The sequence below is a fragment of the Polyodon spathula genome, chromosome 19 (assembly GCF_017654505.1).
Source record: "Polyodon spathula isolate WHYD16114869_AA chromosome 19, ASM1765450v1, whole genome shotgun sequence".
NCBI lineage: Eukaryota > Metazoa > Chordata > Actinopteri > Acipenseriformes > Polyodontidae > Polyodon > Polyodon spathula.
Genome location: NC_054552.1, coordinates 27,133,329 through 27,151,031, shown reverse-complemented (window position 1 = coordinate 27,151,031; position 17,703 = coordinate 27,133,329). Strand labels below are relative to the sequence as shown.

The following is a 17,703-nucleotide window of genomic DNA, read 5'->3' as shown; positions in this document are numbered from 1 at the left end:
CTGCTCAAGGCGAGTTAGCCCTGGTAAACTAGAATGCATCAGATGGCTTGACAAAACTCGAGCATGCTCTGGGCCAAAGTATGTCAGACCATATTGTGACAAATTAATAACTCTGGATTTGCTTTCTTTTTTTTCAGTAGCAAAGCTAACAAAGTCATCAGTGGTCACAGCTTGAACCTGAAACAGGTCTTCGTATTGATCTCCTGATAGCTTTCGTTGACTCTCTGAGCCTTTGCGCACTTTTCCACTTTCGTCTGCAATTTTATAGGACGTGTCCAAGTCAGCAGACAGCAAGGCGTATAATGGCAATGGCGGAATTGAGTCAATTTCAGTGTAGTCACGGACTCCATCTCTTCCAGCTATGATTGTGTCCTTCGCTGTACTGCCACTTACACTGATGGTCCGAGAAAGGTGTCGCCTGGCTCCTCCTTCTCCTGCCTCTGTATCTCTCACAATCGCCACCTCCCCAGCAATGCATTTCACCAAATGAGAAAGAATGGCTTTTGCTCTGCGAACTTTCCCTAAGTCCATGAGCTCCAAGAGTTGCGTGGGATGGTACTGGGGAAGAGTAGGTGAAAGAGAATGTGCAGCTTCAAACAGACCCCCATCCTGAAGAACAGTAGGAGCTGCGAAAGCATCACCTGCAGTAGCAGGTCCATCAAAAACACTGTGTTTCATTGCACAGGCTTTTGTGTCAAATCCTCTTGAGTCAACCTGGCCTGCTATGTTTTCAGAAGATGACAGACTGTCACCCTCAGTTTCACCACAGCGTTTCTTGTCTTGTTTCCACTGGGCATAGACATGCATTTCGCAGTCCATTCCTATTACTAGTATCCCATCCCTTACCCAAGACAGTGACACTGGTAAGGAAGGTTTGCCATCCACTGAGGATACCAAGTCCACGGATCTCAGAAGGATCCACTTGGATTTTATTCCTTGCTTAATGCTTCCACCTAGTGGTAGAGTAATCACAGCAACACCATCTTTGCTGCTGGTTTGTTCATTTACAATGCCAGAAATTCTGCCATACATCAATATGCTGGATCCAACCCCCACAGTCAGTATGTGTGAGCCGTCTTCTTTGGATAACCAGTCAAGGTGAACAAAATGTTTTATATTTGGAGTCAGGTGATGGTCTTTGTTAAGGTACAAATCTGACTTGCTATATACACACAAGTTACTATCAACACTGACCCTGGGGTCCAGAGCATGTCCCACATTTGCTAAATCGTCTAAGTGAATAGTCTGTTCTAACACCCACTCAGACCCTCCAGTTGACTCGCATTCAAATATAGACACGTTCATTGAGAACTCTTTCGATATACAACCACTGCTTTGCTTTAGCTGTTTAAAAGCAACTGCAAGGCGACCAATGTAAGAACAGCTGACAGCCACTGGCCTCCCTGTAACACACACTGCACTGTTGCTGTCATCTTCTTCGTTCATTAAAGACCATGGTTCCCATCGGTAAATGCGTCCTTCTTCAGGATCTTCATAACTTGGATCAATTTCCACAATGCAGTGCCAAAACCTAACCTTACTGTCGGAGCAGGTTGTCACTATTAAATAGGGAGCGAGACAGACTGGGTAAATTGACGAGGAGCTAAGATGCCCTTTAAAAACAAAAGAAAGGGGGGGAGAGGAGGAATGTAACCACAATAAGTAAACCCCAAAAACAGACAAAAAACAATACAGTGCTTTTAAAGCAATACACAAGGTATAAAAAAGTAATTTGAAATATGTTGAAATTTGGACAATAAATTAATCAGCAATCTGAACCAAGATAATATTGCTAGCTGAGAGCAAGAAAATGTAACAAATAAAATAAAATACCTGCTGAAGGTGTAGCACGGATAACTTCAACGTCATTGGGAAGATCCAGCGGTTGGCTGTATACTAATTTGGAACTCAGGATAAGCTTGCTCGCAGACTGAAGATTAGCTGTTGAAGAAGAGCGTGGAAGAGGGCTTTGGCCAGGGGAGGTATCTGGAGAAGACTCTGCATTGTTTTGCTCTGGAACAGTGAGCTTGTTCTCAAACGTCTGCTCAGGTGTTGTATTACCTTTAACAACAAGAAAACAGGAGGTTTATCTGTAAAACCTTTATATATTGTTCATTTCATAGTTGTTAAGTGAAATAATTTTTTAACCAGTCACCACACACAGCAAGTCAATTTAACAGGTTTTATAACAGATTATTGATAGCTCAAACAATATTATAACTATAGTAATCCGATGCATATTGGCCCGTCACATCTGCCCTAACCGTTTATTCGCCATGATCAATATCTTCACCAACGTTAGTTTATTATTGAACAGAGATGATTAGTTCACAGATTGTAGATCCTACCAAGGTTTTCGTACAATGTGTTGTATGTGCTCCGTGAGCAACCATTGCTGGTAGTGTGTTGATATGTAAATAAATCATATTCGCCTGCGGGGCGTCGTCTTGACTGCCTGCCTGTCACTCAACAGCGAACACACGCATCCACATGGCAGACAGCTACTCTGTCACAAGAATTAATACCCTGCATCTTTCTAAACAAGGGATTTAGGGGATCTCCCGAATCTCAAAACAATAACTGTGTGAATATAGTAATTGTTACAGCTGCGTATAATGGTATTTAAAACAGGATTAATTTATCCACCCTTTTACATATCCACCCTTACTCTGGTCCCACCGCACTCGGATACAGGATGGATTACTTTATTATCTCATGACTTGTATTTCAAATATTGCAAAGTTTATTTAAAGAAAGCTACACTTTACAGAAGCCAAAAACATATTAATGAAAGTACTTACTGGCACAAGCCTGCACAGATTTTAAATGGAGATGCCACATTTGAAGAACAGAACGTCTATTGCTGTCCTTTGCAATTACCACAAGAAAAAACGTTTCTGAAAATAGTGGAGGGCGGTACCCTGTAAAATTGAAAATGCTATTAATATAATATATATATATATATATATATATATATATATATATATATATATATATATATATATATATATATATATATATATATGCTCATTCAAATTCATTAACAATGTTGTTTGAAACACGTTGACCCTCCAGGCAATAGAATATATCATCGGCAGTCTTACAAAACCTTATATCTCCAAATGTATCTGACAGCTGAGGAAATACAGTACTGTACAGCAAAAGGTGTGTTACCCTTGCAACTACTGTACTCCCTGACCAATTCACCGATATAGATATAACCATCCTCATATATTTATACAATTTCCAAACTTGTCAATTTTACATCATTGTAATGTTATTTTACATTTACTGAACAAAAGCTGAGTTGTATTTGTAAACACTCATTAAAAAATAAAAAATCATACAATTGTTTGTTGTTGAAAAACAACACTTATGAAACTTTAAAATTTAGAATAAATTATTTGCAATATATAATATATATATATATATATATATATATATATATATATATATATATATATATATATATATATATATATATATATATATATATATATATAATATATATATATAATATATATAATATATATATATATATATAATATATATATATATATACTATATTATATATATATATATATATATATATATATATATATATATATATATTATATATATATATATATATATATATATATATATATATATATATATATATATATATATATATATATATATATATATATATATATTATATATATATATATATATATATATATATATATATATATATATATATATATATATATATATATATATATATATATATATATAAATTGCATAAATATATATTTTAAATTAATTAGAACTTGATGTCTTCTTAATATTGTATATTAAAGGAACACAGTACAAACAAAATACCTTGTTCTGTCTGAAAACTGGAAGATTCTAGATCCTCATAAGCTACAGACTCATCACGTGGTTTATAACCCAAGATGAAATCCTCTTGAAAGACATGAAGAAGTTGCGTGGTTGAGCCACACTATATTAAAAAAACAAATAAAAAAGACCAAGAGATTTTCTTACTGTAGTTTTGATTATTTTTAAATGCAAATGAACAGCAGTCAACTATCAAAACAATTCTTCAACGACTTTAAATTCGTTTAACATAAAACAGACAAAATAACCGACAAAAGCAACCTTCTAAATGACAGCATATAGAATTTTACCACAATACTTTTGCAGGTTCCTCATACTTTCCCATTGTTATACAAGGCATTTACCAGTGTGACATGTTTTTAATATGCTTTACAATGCGTCCACTATGCTTTATTACATTAAGGGTAATGCGTCTTTGTTGGTTTACAAGTGAGCTATTTTAACATTCCATTCCCCCAGGTGTGGAGCAATGTTGGAAGTAATAGTGCTTTATTTCCTTCCCGTAATATTTGGGCAAAGATTATTAAAAAAAAGAAAAAAAAAACAAGCAAGCAAACAAACAAAAAATACAAAATATTTTTAAATACCTGGTTTGTAATGACATCAAGTTCAATAATACAACCAGGACGAGCTGTAGACTGCTGGCTGACAATATTAAAGACCTCACCAACAAGTTTCTAAAAACAAACAAGGATCTGATTATCAATTCATGTATCCTTTCAAGAATTAAGGAATTCTATTTTTTACAGTTACATTAATCCACTCTGGGAATATGAGCAATAATTACAGTGAATTAAAAATACGACATTGAAAAAGTGGTATTTATTATTAGGAAAAAATTAACAAATTGATAGCAAGTTGTATCAACTCACAGATATCTCAGGATCCGAAAGTTCATCTAAAAGTTTTCGAGCATCAACCACTGCTTGGTAGAGCCGAAGGTTCTTGCCATCGGAAGCCACAAAGCAAGCACTTGCAGAATTGCAGTAAGTTCCTGAATGTTAAAAACAAGCAAAAACAACAACTTTAGAAAGATTTTTATTTTTTTTATTTTTAATATACTAATATATTGCTGAGCTGGTTATAAGATACTTCCATTTGCATTACAAGGCACCCACAAGAAACCCTATAATTACGTTATAAGGGAGTATTGTTATAATATGTGGATTACAAAATAAAACAAGGGCATTTCCATACAAAACTCACCAAGACAGTGGCTTGGTATCAGAGTTGGAAGCCAAGCGACATTAGAAAAGGCTGAAGTATGCAGAGAGTTAATTCGTGCCAACTCAGACACCCCTCCTGTGCATGATAAGGGTCCTATGTGATCCACACGCCAGAGAATCAGCTCACTGTAGATTGCATTGGGGTCATGAAATGTTCGAGTTGCTGCATTTTTCAGCTGCTTTCTCGAGAAACCCTTCTGAGGTTTGAAGGGCTGTAGTTTTTGCTTCACTTTTTCAGCGTCCCATTCGTTCTCTGATTCAGGCGTTAACAAAGCGTTATGATGTGAAGAAGTCAGCAACAATGGAAGTACAGTATGACAGGCCAAGTCATTAAGATGGAAGCGATGTCCACAATATCTAAATTTGTGAGAGACAGTCAATACTGATGAGAAGGAAGACTTGTCTGCAAAAGTAACAGCCCACTGGTTCAGGGATCCATCTATGTGTTTTGACACCATCATTACTGCAGGACTAATGACAGGCACCACTGAATGGCCAGTTCCAGAGCCAAGTGCATTTGTTTCTGATGCACTGTGAGGAATGCTTTTAATTTTCTTCTGTTGCCCAGCACCACTTGAATCTTCTTCAGTAACTGTACAAGCATACACCATGATGTTTTTACTGAGCGAGTTAGCATCTCCAGTGGGAAAAGCTACCGGAATGCGAGAAGAAAATGCAACCTGAAAAAAGAAGATGGGAAGCCATGCATTTTACTGCCCGTTTCACATAGACATTGCAGTTAAAATGTAAATTATAAATCACATCAGATTTTGACTCTCCAATTATTGATAGTTCAATTTACAAAGGGAGTAACTTACATGTCATGTAAAATGCATTTCCAAACTATATAAAACTGTATGTTTTATGTTATATGCAAAACTTAAATCAGCATCATTTGGGGAATTAGTCAGCCACAAAAATGTCATAATAGTACCTGGACCTGTCTGAAGATTCCTGGGATGTATTCATCTAAGTACTTTACATGCCACACTAAAAATGAGCCGTCAACAGGATGAATTGTAAAAAGCATATCCGGATTCCTGTTCCACTCATTAACAAGTGCCTCCATTTTCCGATCAAGCAGCACTGTGGGGAGTGGCACACTAGCACTGGAGCCAGGGGATGATGCCTTGGTACTTCCTTCTTGTTCCCCTTCTTCATGCTCGGATGACCCTTTATCTGAAACATCTTCCAGTTCTAGAATGTTTTAAGATTTCGAAATCATTAAACTGTGATAAACAGCTCATGCAAATAAGCTTCACCCTCTTCTATCAATCTGAATGCTTTCATGAATTTAGAAACAGGCTCCCTTAATTTGGGATTTTATTGATTTTTAATCTAGTATGAACATGAACTAGATTTGAAGCTAATTATTCTTTATCTAGAAAAAAAAATATTAGAAACTAAAAAATGTAATTTGTACATTTGCAAATTAAAATGAAACAAAATAAATTAAACACACACACTACTAATATATATATATATATATATATATATATATATATATATATATATATATATATATATATATATATATATATATATATACACACTAGCACTTGCCAGGATCAAACTTCTGTAAAATGTCTTGATCAAGGTCTTCACATCCTTGTTCCACCTGCTGCTCAGACATCTTTCTTAGTTGCTGCATAAACAAATCCATGGCAGATGTAAAGCTAAGTTCCTTATTGTTAAGCCAATGAACAACAAAGCCCCCATTTCCTTCATCAGGTGTGAAAGCTGTCCCAGCAAAAGCCAGTGGAATAGCTGGAAAAAATAATGTAATAATTTCTCTTTTATTTCTATCCATTGCAGGTTTTATGAATGAATGTATGTATGTATGTATGTATGTATGTATATATATTTCTTGATAATTGGTTTTCTTTACAGTAACTACTTTACAGTAGTTTAACTACCACAATCACTATAAATAATAGACTAACAAAAAGTATCTGAACAAAAACTGCCTCCTTAGACAATGTTAGGTTTTTGAAATCAATTGCCATCCACAAATATTCTGTATAGAAGACAGAGCCCAGTTGGTACGTCACCTGTGCTAGGGTTGATACTTGCTGCAATGTGAAAATGGCAGAGTGCATTAGCATGGTGAGAAATCTGCCTGTGCACATCATGTGAGCCAAGCTGGCTCGGCAACAGGTCTGTGTGGGCGACCAGAGCTGAAGATCTCCTCCGACCTCTTCTCAGATGTTTAAAGTGGTGAATTGTCTGCAAGACACAAAACCAATGAAATATAAAATCAATTCAGCCTTATTGGCAAAACGGCTTCAAGTATATGAAAATCTGCAAGTTTTATCTGCTGGGTATTTGCATTGAGGGATAAAAGCAAACTATTCAGAACATATTTCCTGTAAGACTAGGATACCTTAATTTAATTACCATAAAAACCAGTGTATAGTTGCTTTTTTGGGAGGCCCTATAAGGTGCGACGTATGCGCTGGTGTGTCTAATATTAAACTACTGTACCTGTACCAGCATAATTTTAGCAACACGATTATTTTTTCAGCAACCTGATTATTTTTTCAGGATCTATGCCATTCAGGACATGTTGCTAGGTAGAAACACAAATCCACTCTTAAAAGTTTTAATTAGTTACTCTCAATACCCTTAATCATTTTGAATGTTAAACACAAGCTTTCAGACCCTTGACTAACCTCCTGTCGACCCAGATGAGTGTACATGAAGAAAGAAAAAAAAGTGTATATAACGATTATTATAACTATGCAACGATTTTTACGGTACCTTCCATTTAATCACTTTGATTAAACCGCACAAGCACAAAGGTTTACCTCCAGAGCATGCTGTATCTTATCCTTCTGATTTCCGAGATGGGGAAGGCTGCTGCTGGAGCTAGTGCTGCTTTCAGTAATTTGGCCACCAAGAAGACTATCCTCTGGTAACAAGGTTTCGGACCAGAGCCGACAGACACCATCTTGACATGAAGTAAGCAGCACATTGCACACAGACCCTCTGTAGAAACACATACATATAAACTGTTAATATCTAGCACCACTCATTCATCACGACTTCTTATATTTTAAAAAACCTTTTTTACTCACATTGTATATCAAATTTAAACCATAACTCAAAAAACAAGTGTGAGGGACTATTCTGGTAGTACAAAAATGTACCGGAAACCCCCCCCCCCCCCCCCCCCCCCCCCTTTTTTTTTTTAAGACAACAATTTCAGGAAAAATCCTATAGGTACAACCGGTGTATAAGTCGCGCCACCCTTTTTAGGACCCCTTAAAAATACCTAGAAAGTAGACTTATACAAAGGTTTTTACAGTATTTATTATTTGTCAAATAGGTTTTATCATTCCCGTCCGCAGTATAGTGCAATAGGAAATGAGAACTATTTATGAATGTAATTTTCTTGATCCAAGTCTGTGATGTTAATTCAGGGTAATAAAGTATCAAAGTCACCAAAAAAAATTAAAAAAAATGTGTGCATGCTTTATGTTTATTATAGCATACATCTTAAAAAGTTAGCACTTTCTCCTGTTTAGCTTAAAAGCAAACAGAACGTTGTTGCTAACCTAGGCATGTACTTGCTGGTCTTCCGCCATGAAAAGCCTGTCACTGTCCGAGGATGTGCTAGGTACACAAAGGAGAAATGGACAGCGTCTGACTTTCTGTCAGGGAGATATGGGATTACAACAGCAGACTTCCAGCCAGTGGTTGGATACCACACCTTCAATAGACAGTCATCCTGCAAAAAATAAAAGAATATGTTAGAAATACAGGTTTTATTTCCATCTTAAAAGAACATTAAACATAATGTACGCACATCAGCCTAGTAGGTCAAGGAAATGTATTACAATGGTCCCTATTTGGGGTACTTTAAAACTTCTGGTTTAATGTATTTGTTGATAAAGAAGCCAAAACCAGTTTATCTGAGGTTTTATTTAATTCACCAAAATACTTAAAACATCCTTTAAATAACCCATGCGTTTGTGAATAGGGCCCTATGTTTGTGTAAAATCAGCAACAAGACTCCCTTTAGTGACCTCAAGTGTTATCTTACACAGCCTACATTACTCTGTGAATGACTAGTTTGAGATTCTCCTTACCTTCCCTGCAGTTGCAAAGTATTCACCGTCAGAGGACCACTTCATAATATGAACAGACACTGCAGTCCTGAAAAAGTAGAAGCAACAAAAAAAAAAAAGTGAAACCTTACAATGCACTAAATGGTCTGTTAACGTGAATTTACTGTTTTTGTGTTGTTTCCTAAACTTAACCCTTAGCGATCCAATTTATTTTCACACGCGCAGTTTATTTTACACAGTGTGCTTAAAATATTTTTTTTCAGAGTAAAACAGGTTCAAAAGGCATTGAATCGCAAAAAAACCCTCAGTACTGTATCTATAGCCAAGCCCCACCCCTTGTTTGCTGTATTTTTCACATACCTCTTTATAGACTGCATACTGATAAATCCTCTCCTGATCACTCATTTTATGTTATGGCTGTGTTATCTTTGTAATGCATGGGGCTATGAGAAATGCCCCCCTTTTTTTTCGGTTTCATTTGGCTCCTGTTGGTCTCACTCGGCCACTGAAAGCTTTTCTTGTTTTTTTCCGGAGAAAAATGACAGAGACCTGTGCTTTACGTCTTTTTGATGATGTCGGACAGGGTCCGACATTGGACCACAAAGTGTTAATAAAAACCAAGATCCTATCAAAACAACACTATCAAAAATTTTACTACTTTTTTTCTATTTTTAAGAAGTGTGACTTTCTGACCCGAATTACCTGTTCTGTTGATTTTTTAAACTTTGTCGGCAGGGTTTTACAAACTTGCTGTATTCTTCTTAGCTTGCTTAGCAATTTGATAAACAATTTCAGCAAGTTACCGGAATTGTTTTACACATCCCCTGAATTTTCTTAAAATGAAAATGTATCCTTTTCTAAAGATTACCAAAAAAGTATGCATTATTTAGAGATTAAAAAGTGAACATTTTCAACTTTTCTCATGTGACCTTCGCATTCACTCTTTTGGTTCTACTAGCGCGACACTAAACTATAAATAAATGATACTTCACGTTGCACTTCAAGCAATTACTTGAGTTTTAATGGTTAGTTACTCATCTTGGACCACCTAATGTTACTTTTGGTAAGGTAGTTCAATTAGTACTAATCAGGGTCTGTAAAAATAGCAGTAAAAAAATCCCTATTTAAAGCTTGAGAAAGCTGTAAAATGTACCATGTGTTATTTAATATGACAGACATCCAGAAATCCAAGGAATGTACATATGTAAAACTAAAATGATCCAGAAGGACCGATACTGATTTTATCATAAGGAGTAGTCTCTTTTTGCAGGAAGGGCGTGTCACACTGGCTATTAGCAATAATGTTCTTCAGCTTTATAACAGTTTAAACTCACAGTTCCTTATTTTATTGTGGTCTAGCCGGCTTGCTTAATGTTCTCCTTTTTCAACAGAACTGATGATGTGCTACTTTGCGGCAGGCAACCACTGACTGGTCATCTCACTGCATCCAGTCATTTGATTAGCTGCTCTAAATGTAACATGTGTTGTTTTGCAGTTATTAAACTGTCAGAATGTGTTTGTTTTATGTCAGGTTTTGCCTATTCCTGTCATACAGACATATGAAAATGCAGCAACCGTCCACAGCAACATACCGTACAAAGGTATCATTTACGGCAAACGTTAAGTATACAGTCTAAAACACAAACTATACTTTTCTTTGTGATACAATCTGTGTGCAGGAGGCAATGTAATTATCTTTGTGTAAGCTATCACAAACAATACTTACTTGCACTGCCAGACACATATCCAGTCATTTAAGACTGGTGGTAATTTATCATCTGCAGCCTGACCATCATCCTCCTCCAAAAGAACATCACCAGACGGCGGCGCCCAAAGCTGCAGTCGGTCTGTTGCTGTTAATATCCGGTTACCTAAGAAGAAGAAACACAGATCAAAATTAACAATGAAGAATGGCACAATGGGCGTCACAAATGTAGGCTTCATAAAAGTAGGTTTACAAATCAAAGACACATTTCGGAGGTGTAAGATGATTTGTTAAAACTGCAGAATGTCATCCAATAAAGGGTGTGTCAATAAGCAACACTACCATTGTCTAACAAGGAAATCATACATCTGTATAAATTTTATAAACTAAAATCTAACTTTAAACTGGCATATTCAACTAATCACCAATCTAATGTCACGTATGCTTCCTAAAACATAATTAAAGGCTTGTATTAGAGGTGTAGGTAACTTCTTCTCTATTAAAGAATGTAATGTAACATGTTTCATTTTTGGTATGAATGTACCAGCTCAGGCTTAATCTTAAATTATAAAGCTGTTAATGGTCTTTTCTCCATTTATGACAAGCATTTTAGAGACTACAGATAGCAATATAGCTTTGTGCATTACATCATAAGCCATCTGCCTCATTCAGTATAGCTCAAAAGGATTTTTCTGTGCTATATGATTCTGTAGGATTTTTGTAGGATTGAACAGTACAACGGGTTAATAAAATATTTTCTTAATATGAAAAAGGTAAATTAAAAAATTAAATGCATGTTACCTTGTGGGTCCCATGCCAAATTGTAGGTCATAGAACTGAGGAAAAATTGTCCTGTCTTTTGCCATTGATAATTTAGCTGCTGGTAAAGTAAATACATGTTAGTAAAAAATAAACTTAAAAATAAACACATCTGAGTCACTGTCACATTTATGCGTAGTGGTGAAAATAATGAATAAATAATAGATATTAAAAGTTATTTTTAGCAAATAAAACATGCTTTCAACACTGAATGCTGCGTACTTTGAAGCCATCACTATAAAAAATAAGTATCATTCTCATTCCCTTTCTTCTGACACTGCATGGTACACATGCCAGAAAGCCTTTCAAACTTAAAAGATATAAAATGTATTTGTCCAATAGTCAAGCTTTATACTTTTTTTTTTTTTTTACTTTTCTTTTTATCTGTTTCTTCACAAATTTAAGGAACAATTTCTATGTAAACCATTTATTTTCAAATAAAAATGCACACCTTTTTTTTTGTTTTGTTTTTTTTTGTTTTTTTACCAATATTGAAATACCCTTGTGGTTCCAAAAAGATTATGTAATGTCAATAAGACTTTTTTGTGTTTGTGTTATTGACATTTGAGATGAGAGGCTGGGGCAGTACTAATAATTATTACCAGTAATTAGTAAATAGTCCAAAGCATTTTTTTTTCACTTAAAGCAAATGACAATCATTGGTACACATAAAACACCACTGTACTTACATTGTTTCTTTTGTGGAGATTTGTAGCAACTGGTTCAAAAATACACACTGTATTCCCATAGGAGGCTGCAATCTAAAAAACAGAAAGGGATAAAGATCAGTTAGGAGACCCTATATACCGCTATTGTAAATCACAATGTGTGAAATATACTGCAGCTTTATAAAACATAAAACAAAGCAGCAGCTTTTAAAAATTATAAGGTTGTACATGTTCTAATAATGTTAATCTTTAGACATTAAATCCACAGAGTTATTAGTGATCACTCCCCTGCTCGATGATATTTAAATTGCTGACAATGGCAAATAGTCTTAAGTATTTAAAATTACTATGACAAATGTTTTGCAGAAACTTAATTCAGATCAAAACTGTTATAGCACATTTTTCTGCATTAACCAGTAAAATGTATCACTTCACTACTATTTATTTTTATTTGCCAACAATCATTTTCCCACAACAGAACAGTTAACATGTTTTTTTTTTAAACATACACCCTTCAACATGAGATAAAATCCTTACCCTTCCCAGCTGATGTGAACACTCCACGCAGCTCACTTGAATGTTTCCATGCTTAGCACCCGGAATGATCTGAACACACTCAAAGTCACTTGCCAAAATGACAATATCACATCCTGAGCCATATGCCTGAAATTACAGCGACATTTTTAGGAAATAAATTAGTTTGGTATTATACACATTTCAGCACACATTTTATCCACTTTTACAAAGTTTGCAATAACAAATAACGAGAAGGAGGACTATACCTCCTCTCTACAGTACTTCAAGCATTGTAGACAGCCTCTAGACAGACAAAGCTGTTGAACCAGGATATGTAAGCATACAATTAAAGAGGATTGTTTTGGCTTCCACCAGACTACTGTAGAATAAGGACATTATTGTTGATATAAATGATTATAATTAAAAAATAAATGAAGTTTATATTGAATAAATGGTTAAAATAAATGCTTTTTTTTCTGTTGACCACATTGGAAGCAGCTGCAATGTGGTGCTTTATTCCAAAAAGCTCGGACTGCGAACTATGTGCTGAATATTTTCAATGACAGACTAATACTGCACATTTGGATAGCACACAATGCAGCACCTGTTGTTACCTAACCTGCAAGATGTCATGAGAGCAGCTGTCAACACAATGATTTATTAATGGGAACATAAGAAATAAGGAACCTCTGCTATATGCACAGTAAATAATGTTAAAATACAAACTGAATTCAATACGAAAACAGCACTTTCATAAAATACGTTTAACAATATTGCTGACCAAGATAATGGTGTATTTTTACAAGGTTGTTAAAATGACCTCAGACCTTAGGATGGTTAACAGTTCATAAGACCTGCTTGCAGTATAGCTGCTAAACAGCTGAGTGAGACACTGCATCTCATATCTCATCAGGGCATTAAAGACTCCAGATCATGAATTAAAACCAGTCACCGTCACGCACAGGCCAGATCTTTCCCAAAATAACCTCTTACAAATAATCTTACAAAATGCTCTGTAACCCATCAACATCAATCACTCTACCGAACACAAAAAAAAATAATCAAATAGTCAATTACAGTTTATACCATTTAATCGGCTCATTTTTGTTGTAGCAACTTATATAATGTGTTCAGGTTTTAGAAAACACAGGTCATTTATTTGCAAATTAACAAATCTTTTTTTCAGGGAGTTATGCAGTAGCTCACATAGTATGTATATCACTAAAATAAGCTTACAAAACTCACATGCAAACAATTGTAGCAAACAGTACTTATGTTCACTCTGCAAACACTTTTATATAAATTTGTTTCAAACCACAAAATCATTTTCTGGATAGGGAGATATGACTTGAAAAAGTTTAACTGCATTTACAAAATCTATCATGACTAAAACAGACACACAAAATGAGACGTAGATTTTATATATGAACCCTAAAATACCTGATATTTTAAAAAAAAATAGCCTGATAAGAAAATAATTTAACACACCATGTTTTTATGCATGATGGAATCAAGACACACTGTAACAGCTAGTGGAAACCCTGGCTAATGCAGGCAGCTACATTTCCAAGCAGACTGCCATCTGTCACTCAGATTCTGCAAACATTCTTACATCTTATGCAAAAATAATAATAATAATAATAATAATAATAATAATAATAATAATAATAATATAATAACTGCTAATTTAGCTGTCTGATTTACCTGGTTCCTATTTACCTGGTGTTTGTTAACCTTCAGAAAACTGAATTACTGTCTGTCTGAATAGAGCACGTTTTCTGTTTTCAAGCTTATGGTAAAACCCCTCAAATCTGTGCATTAAAACAACGTGTTAAAAATAAAATACGAACAAAATTGTTGCAAACAATTTGTTTTTGCAGATTGTGTATCTGTAATAATTTACCCTAGAATATAGAGGATATGCATTGTGGGCTTTAATCATGTCAATTTCCGTGCTCCTTTTTAATGTATTTGATAGTTGCAGATTGAAGCGAGATTATATATATATATATATATATATAATATATATATATATATATATATATATGATATATATATATACACACACACACCAAATTACTCTCGTGCTGTAAAACAATGAATGACACATCATTCACGTATAAGATATCAACCACAATGCAAAAGGCATTCAAGCCGCATCAGATCTGATCATCAGTGTGCATTTCCTATTTAAACTGTGGCCTGATGTTGCAAGCAGGCAGCGGTTGTTGAGACATTTTGAATCATTACAATACTTAGTATTACTTCTATTATGTCTAAACGCATCGATTGATCATTTTACTATCAACAAATGTCACAAATATGTAATTGTGCTAATTTCTGGTCTGCACCGATGCTGCGCATGATTCACGATAAGCAGACTACTGGACGACTTTATTCCAATTACTGAATCTTTATCTATAGCCCTACTGATTAAGGATTTAGGCGCAACCTCTGTATCACAGCACAGAAGAAATCACTCTATTTTTATTGACTTATTTATTTTTTCATCGTATTGTTAAACTGCATCAATGCACTGACACTGACGGTCATTTGATAAACTGAGCATTGCAGCCCAACAGTGTTTCATTAAAATAATAAGTCTTGCAGCGTTCAGTATTGACTTGCTAATCCCTATTCCTAGAACAGGTACAACTGATTTAGATATTTTAATTCTTACCGTGAAAGGAATGTCATTGACGCTACCGACCGAGTAACAGCCGTCTCCTGGATTAACAGCTCCGGTCAGCACCTGGTGCAGATGCATTTTGCAGTAGACGGATATTTAATAACACCGACACTCTTCCTCCATCGGTTTCTCCATCAACATTAGAATTGAAAAGAAGCTCACCCGTCCTAAAGCGGCCTGTCTGTATCTTTTTCAAAACAAACCTTTGTATATATTGAAATAAATGCGTAGAATTACATGTAAAAAAAACACCTCCTCTACACAATTTCCCGTCTCGGTTCGGTGTCAAACACAAATGCCCGGATTATAGCCTTTGGTGAACGAATGGGTCTCTGCTGTTAACACGCGCACTCGCTCGCTCCCAGTGAACGCGCGCCACCCTTTCCCTTCAAGGTTGCGAGAGCGCGCACCATAGGAAAGACAACTGGTGTGCGCGTTCACAGCTATCCACGGATGTGTGGCAACAATAAAGCTGATAGTGAAATATGGTTAATATAAATAAACCTAAGACTGAAATGCAACTCAAGCACAACATACGGCCTTGAAATTAATTAGTTTTTCTTTGCAGAGCTTAGAAAACAAGGACATTAAAAAATGCTACAAGAAAACACATAACCTAATATCGAACATTCAGTACTGGCATTTCAATAGACATGTATTACGTAATAAAAATGAAATACATGGTCATGGGTATGTACAATGAACCAGCAATAGAAATATGTAACAGAAAATATGTCAAAGTGTGTCCGAGGAGGGGTAGTTCTGTAAGCATGCACAATTATTGAGTTGAAAGAGTTTGTACATTTCCCATCAGAAGTTATAAATCAACACATGTTGTGCTTGCCGGTGAAATCAAGTGAATGTATAGATTTTCTTTTGATGAAGCAGTTTTTGCTTCAGGGCATTCCACACTGTCCTGGGTGTATTACCAACTCTAATAATACAAAGGCACCTGCAATGTACAGACTGCCCGGAAGAATTGTTTCACAGTGTGAATGGAAGTATTTCTTCTGACAGATCAATAAGTATTTTGCATTGTGTGTGTGTTTAAGTATGTACAGTATCTTCAAGAACACAACTAAACAGAAAAAAAAAAAAAAAAAAAAATAGCATTTTTTTTTAGTTTACTACGTGTTAACAGCCTACAAAATTAGATTACTACATTGGCAGCTTAGGAGTGATATTAGTCTTTGTTACTATACCCTTTTACCAGCTGGTGTTTTTCTTTTAGTGGTATAATAGTTTACTGCAACAACCTTTTTAAATATGTTTGAACATTATAAAAACTAACTTGGGTGCTACAGTTTTATGGATTTGATTATTCTGTAATGAGAAAGACAGGGGCAGTCTGCTGTTTTTGTTTTATAAAATCGCATTGCCTGCTAGTACAATTTCTAACCAACACCAGTTTGCCTTTAACTTAGTTTAAAATTACTGTTTCAGAGCCTTAGGAAAATCACCCAAGGTTAAAATGAGCCATTAAGCAGGCAGCCCCTCTTCAGCCAAGCAGATGTGTTGAACTATCTGTGAGCAGAATAACACATGACCAAGTTGTCCCAGCTTAATTCTGCAGAAGAGAGCCTGAGCTGTACTATATTTATAACTTTTTCCATTTTTTTAGAGGCGTGGTAGGGTCTGTGGTTGGGTGAAATGTCATTCCACTAACATCTGGGCAGGACATACTGTAGATGTAAATAACCTCACTGAGCTGCCCCTTATTGAAGTTTACATGTGATAAAGCATGGGCAAGCATGGTAAATCATTGAGTGGTGTGGTAGAGTAAGGTAAACTGTGGTAAACGTATAGTAGAAACATAAAAACTGCAAAATGACATTGACATGTGATCATGGTAAACTTTTAAATGGGGCATGGTTTACATACAGAGTTATCAAAAAAAAAAAATAATAATAATAATAATAATAAAATATGGTCTGAACAATTTAGAAACCACCAAAACTATAAAGGCTATTCTAGTTCAATGTCTCTAGTGGCGTGACAAACAACAGATACTATCATTGCACAGTATTTATTGATGTATTTATTTTTTTATCAAACCCTGCAGTGTATAAAGACGTGAAAGACAGATGGCATGGCCTTGAAAAACAATTACATTTGCACCAATCGCTGG

The 17,703-nt window shown here is 35.2% G+C and overlaps 1 protein-coding gene across 3 annotated transcripts in view; it reads right to left on the bottom strand.

The window, feature by feature from the left end:
* LOC121294638 (dmX-like protein 2) overlaps positions 1 to 15,958 on the bottom strand; it is a 42,246-nt gene extending 26,288 nt beyond the window's left edge. For 2 of the 3 annotated variants that reach the window (XM_041218556.1, XM_041218558.1), the window contains exons 1-18: positions 15,567 to 15,958; positions 12,908 to 13,033; positions 12,392 to 12,463; positions 11,685 to 11,763; positions 10,905 to 11,049; positions 9,200 to 9,266; positions 8,666 to 8,838; positions 7,916 to 8,096; positions 7,160 to 7,334; positions 6,672 to 6,875; positions 6,043 to 6,305; positions 5,089 to 5,788; positions 4,755 to 4,876; positions 4,470 to 4,559; positions 3,865 to 3,985; positions 2,802 to 2,921; positions 1,834 to 2,061; positions 1 to 1,613 (exon numbers count right to left, since the gene is read on the bottom strand). The exon at positions 1 to 1,613 is cut by the window's left edge and continues 79 nt beyond it. In XM_041218556.1, the coding sequence (XP_041074490.1) occupies positions 1 to 1,613; positions 1,834 to 2,061; positions 2,802 to 2,921; positions 3,865 to 3,985; positions 4,470 to 4,559; positions 4,755 to 4,876; positions 5,089 to 5,788; positions 6,043 to 6,305; positions 6,672 to 6,875; positions 7,160 to 7,334; positions 7,916 to 8,096; positions 8,666 to 8,838; positions 9,200 to 9,266; positions 10,905 to 11,049; positions 11,685 to 11,763; positions 12,392 to 12,463; positions 12,908 to 13,033; positions 15,567 to 15,653 (4,566 nt within the window). In that variant the 5' untranslated portion in view covers positions 15,654 to 15,958. The remainder of the gene's footprint in view (positions 1,614 to 1,833; positions 2,062 to 2,801; positions 2,922 to 3,864; positions 3,986 to 4,469; positions 4,560 to 4,754; positions 4,877 to 5,088; positions 5,789 to 6,042; positions 6,306 to 6,671; positions 6,876 to 7,159; positions 7,335 to 7,915; positions 8,097 to 8,665; positions 8,839 to 9,199; positions 9,267 to 10,904; positions 11,050 to 11,684; positions 11,764 to 12,391; positions 12,464 to 12,907; positions 13,034 to 15,566) is intronic. The other variant, XM_041218557.1, reaches the window with a different exon arrangement.
* Between the last annotated feature and the right edge of the window lie 1,745 nt (positions 15,959 to 17,703).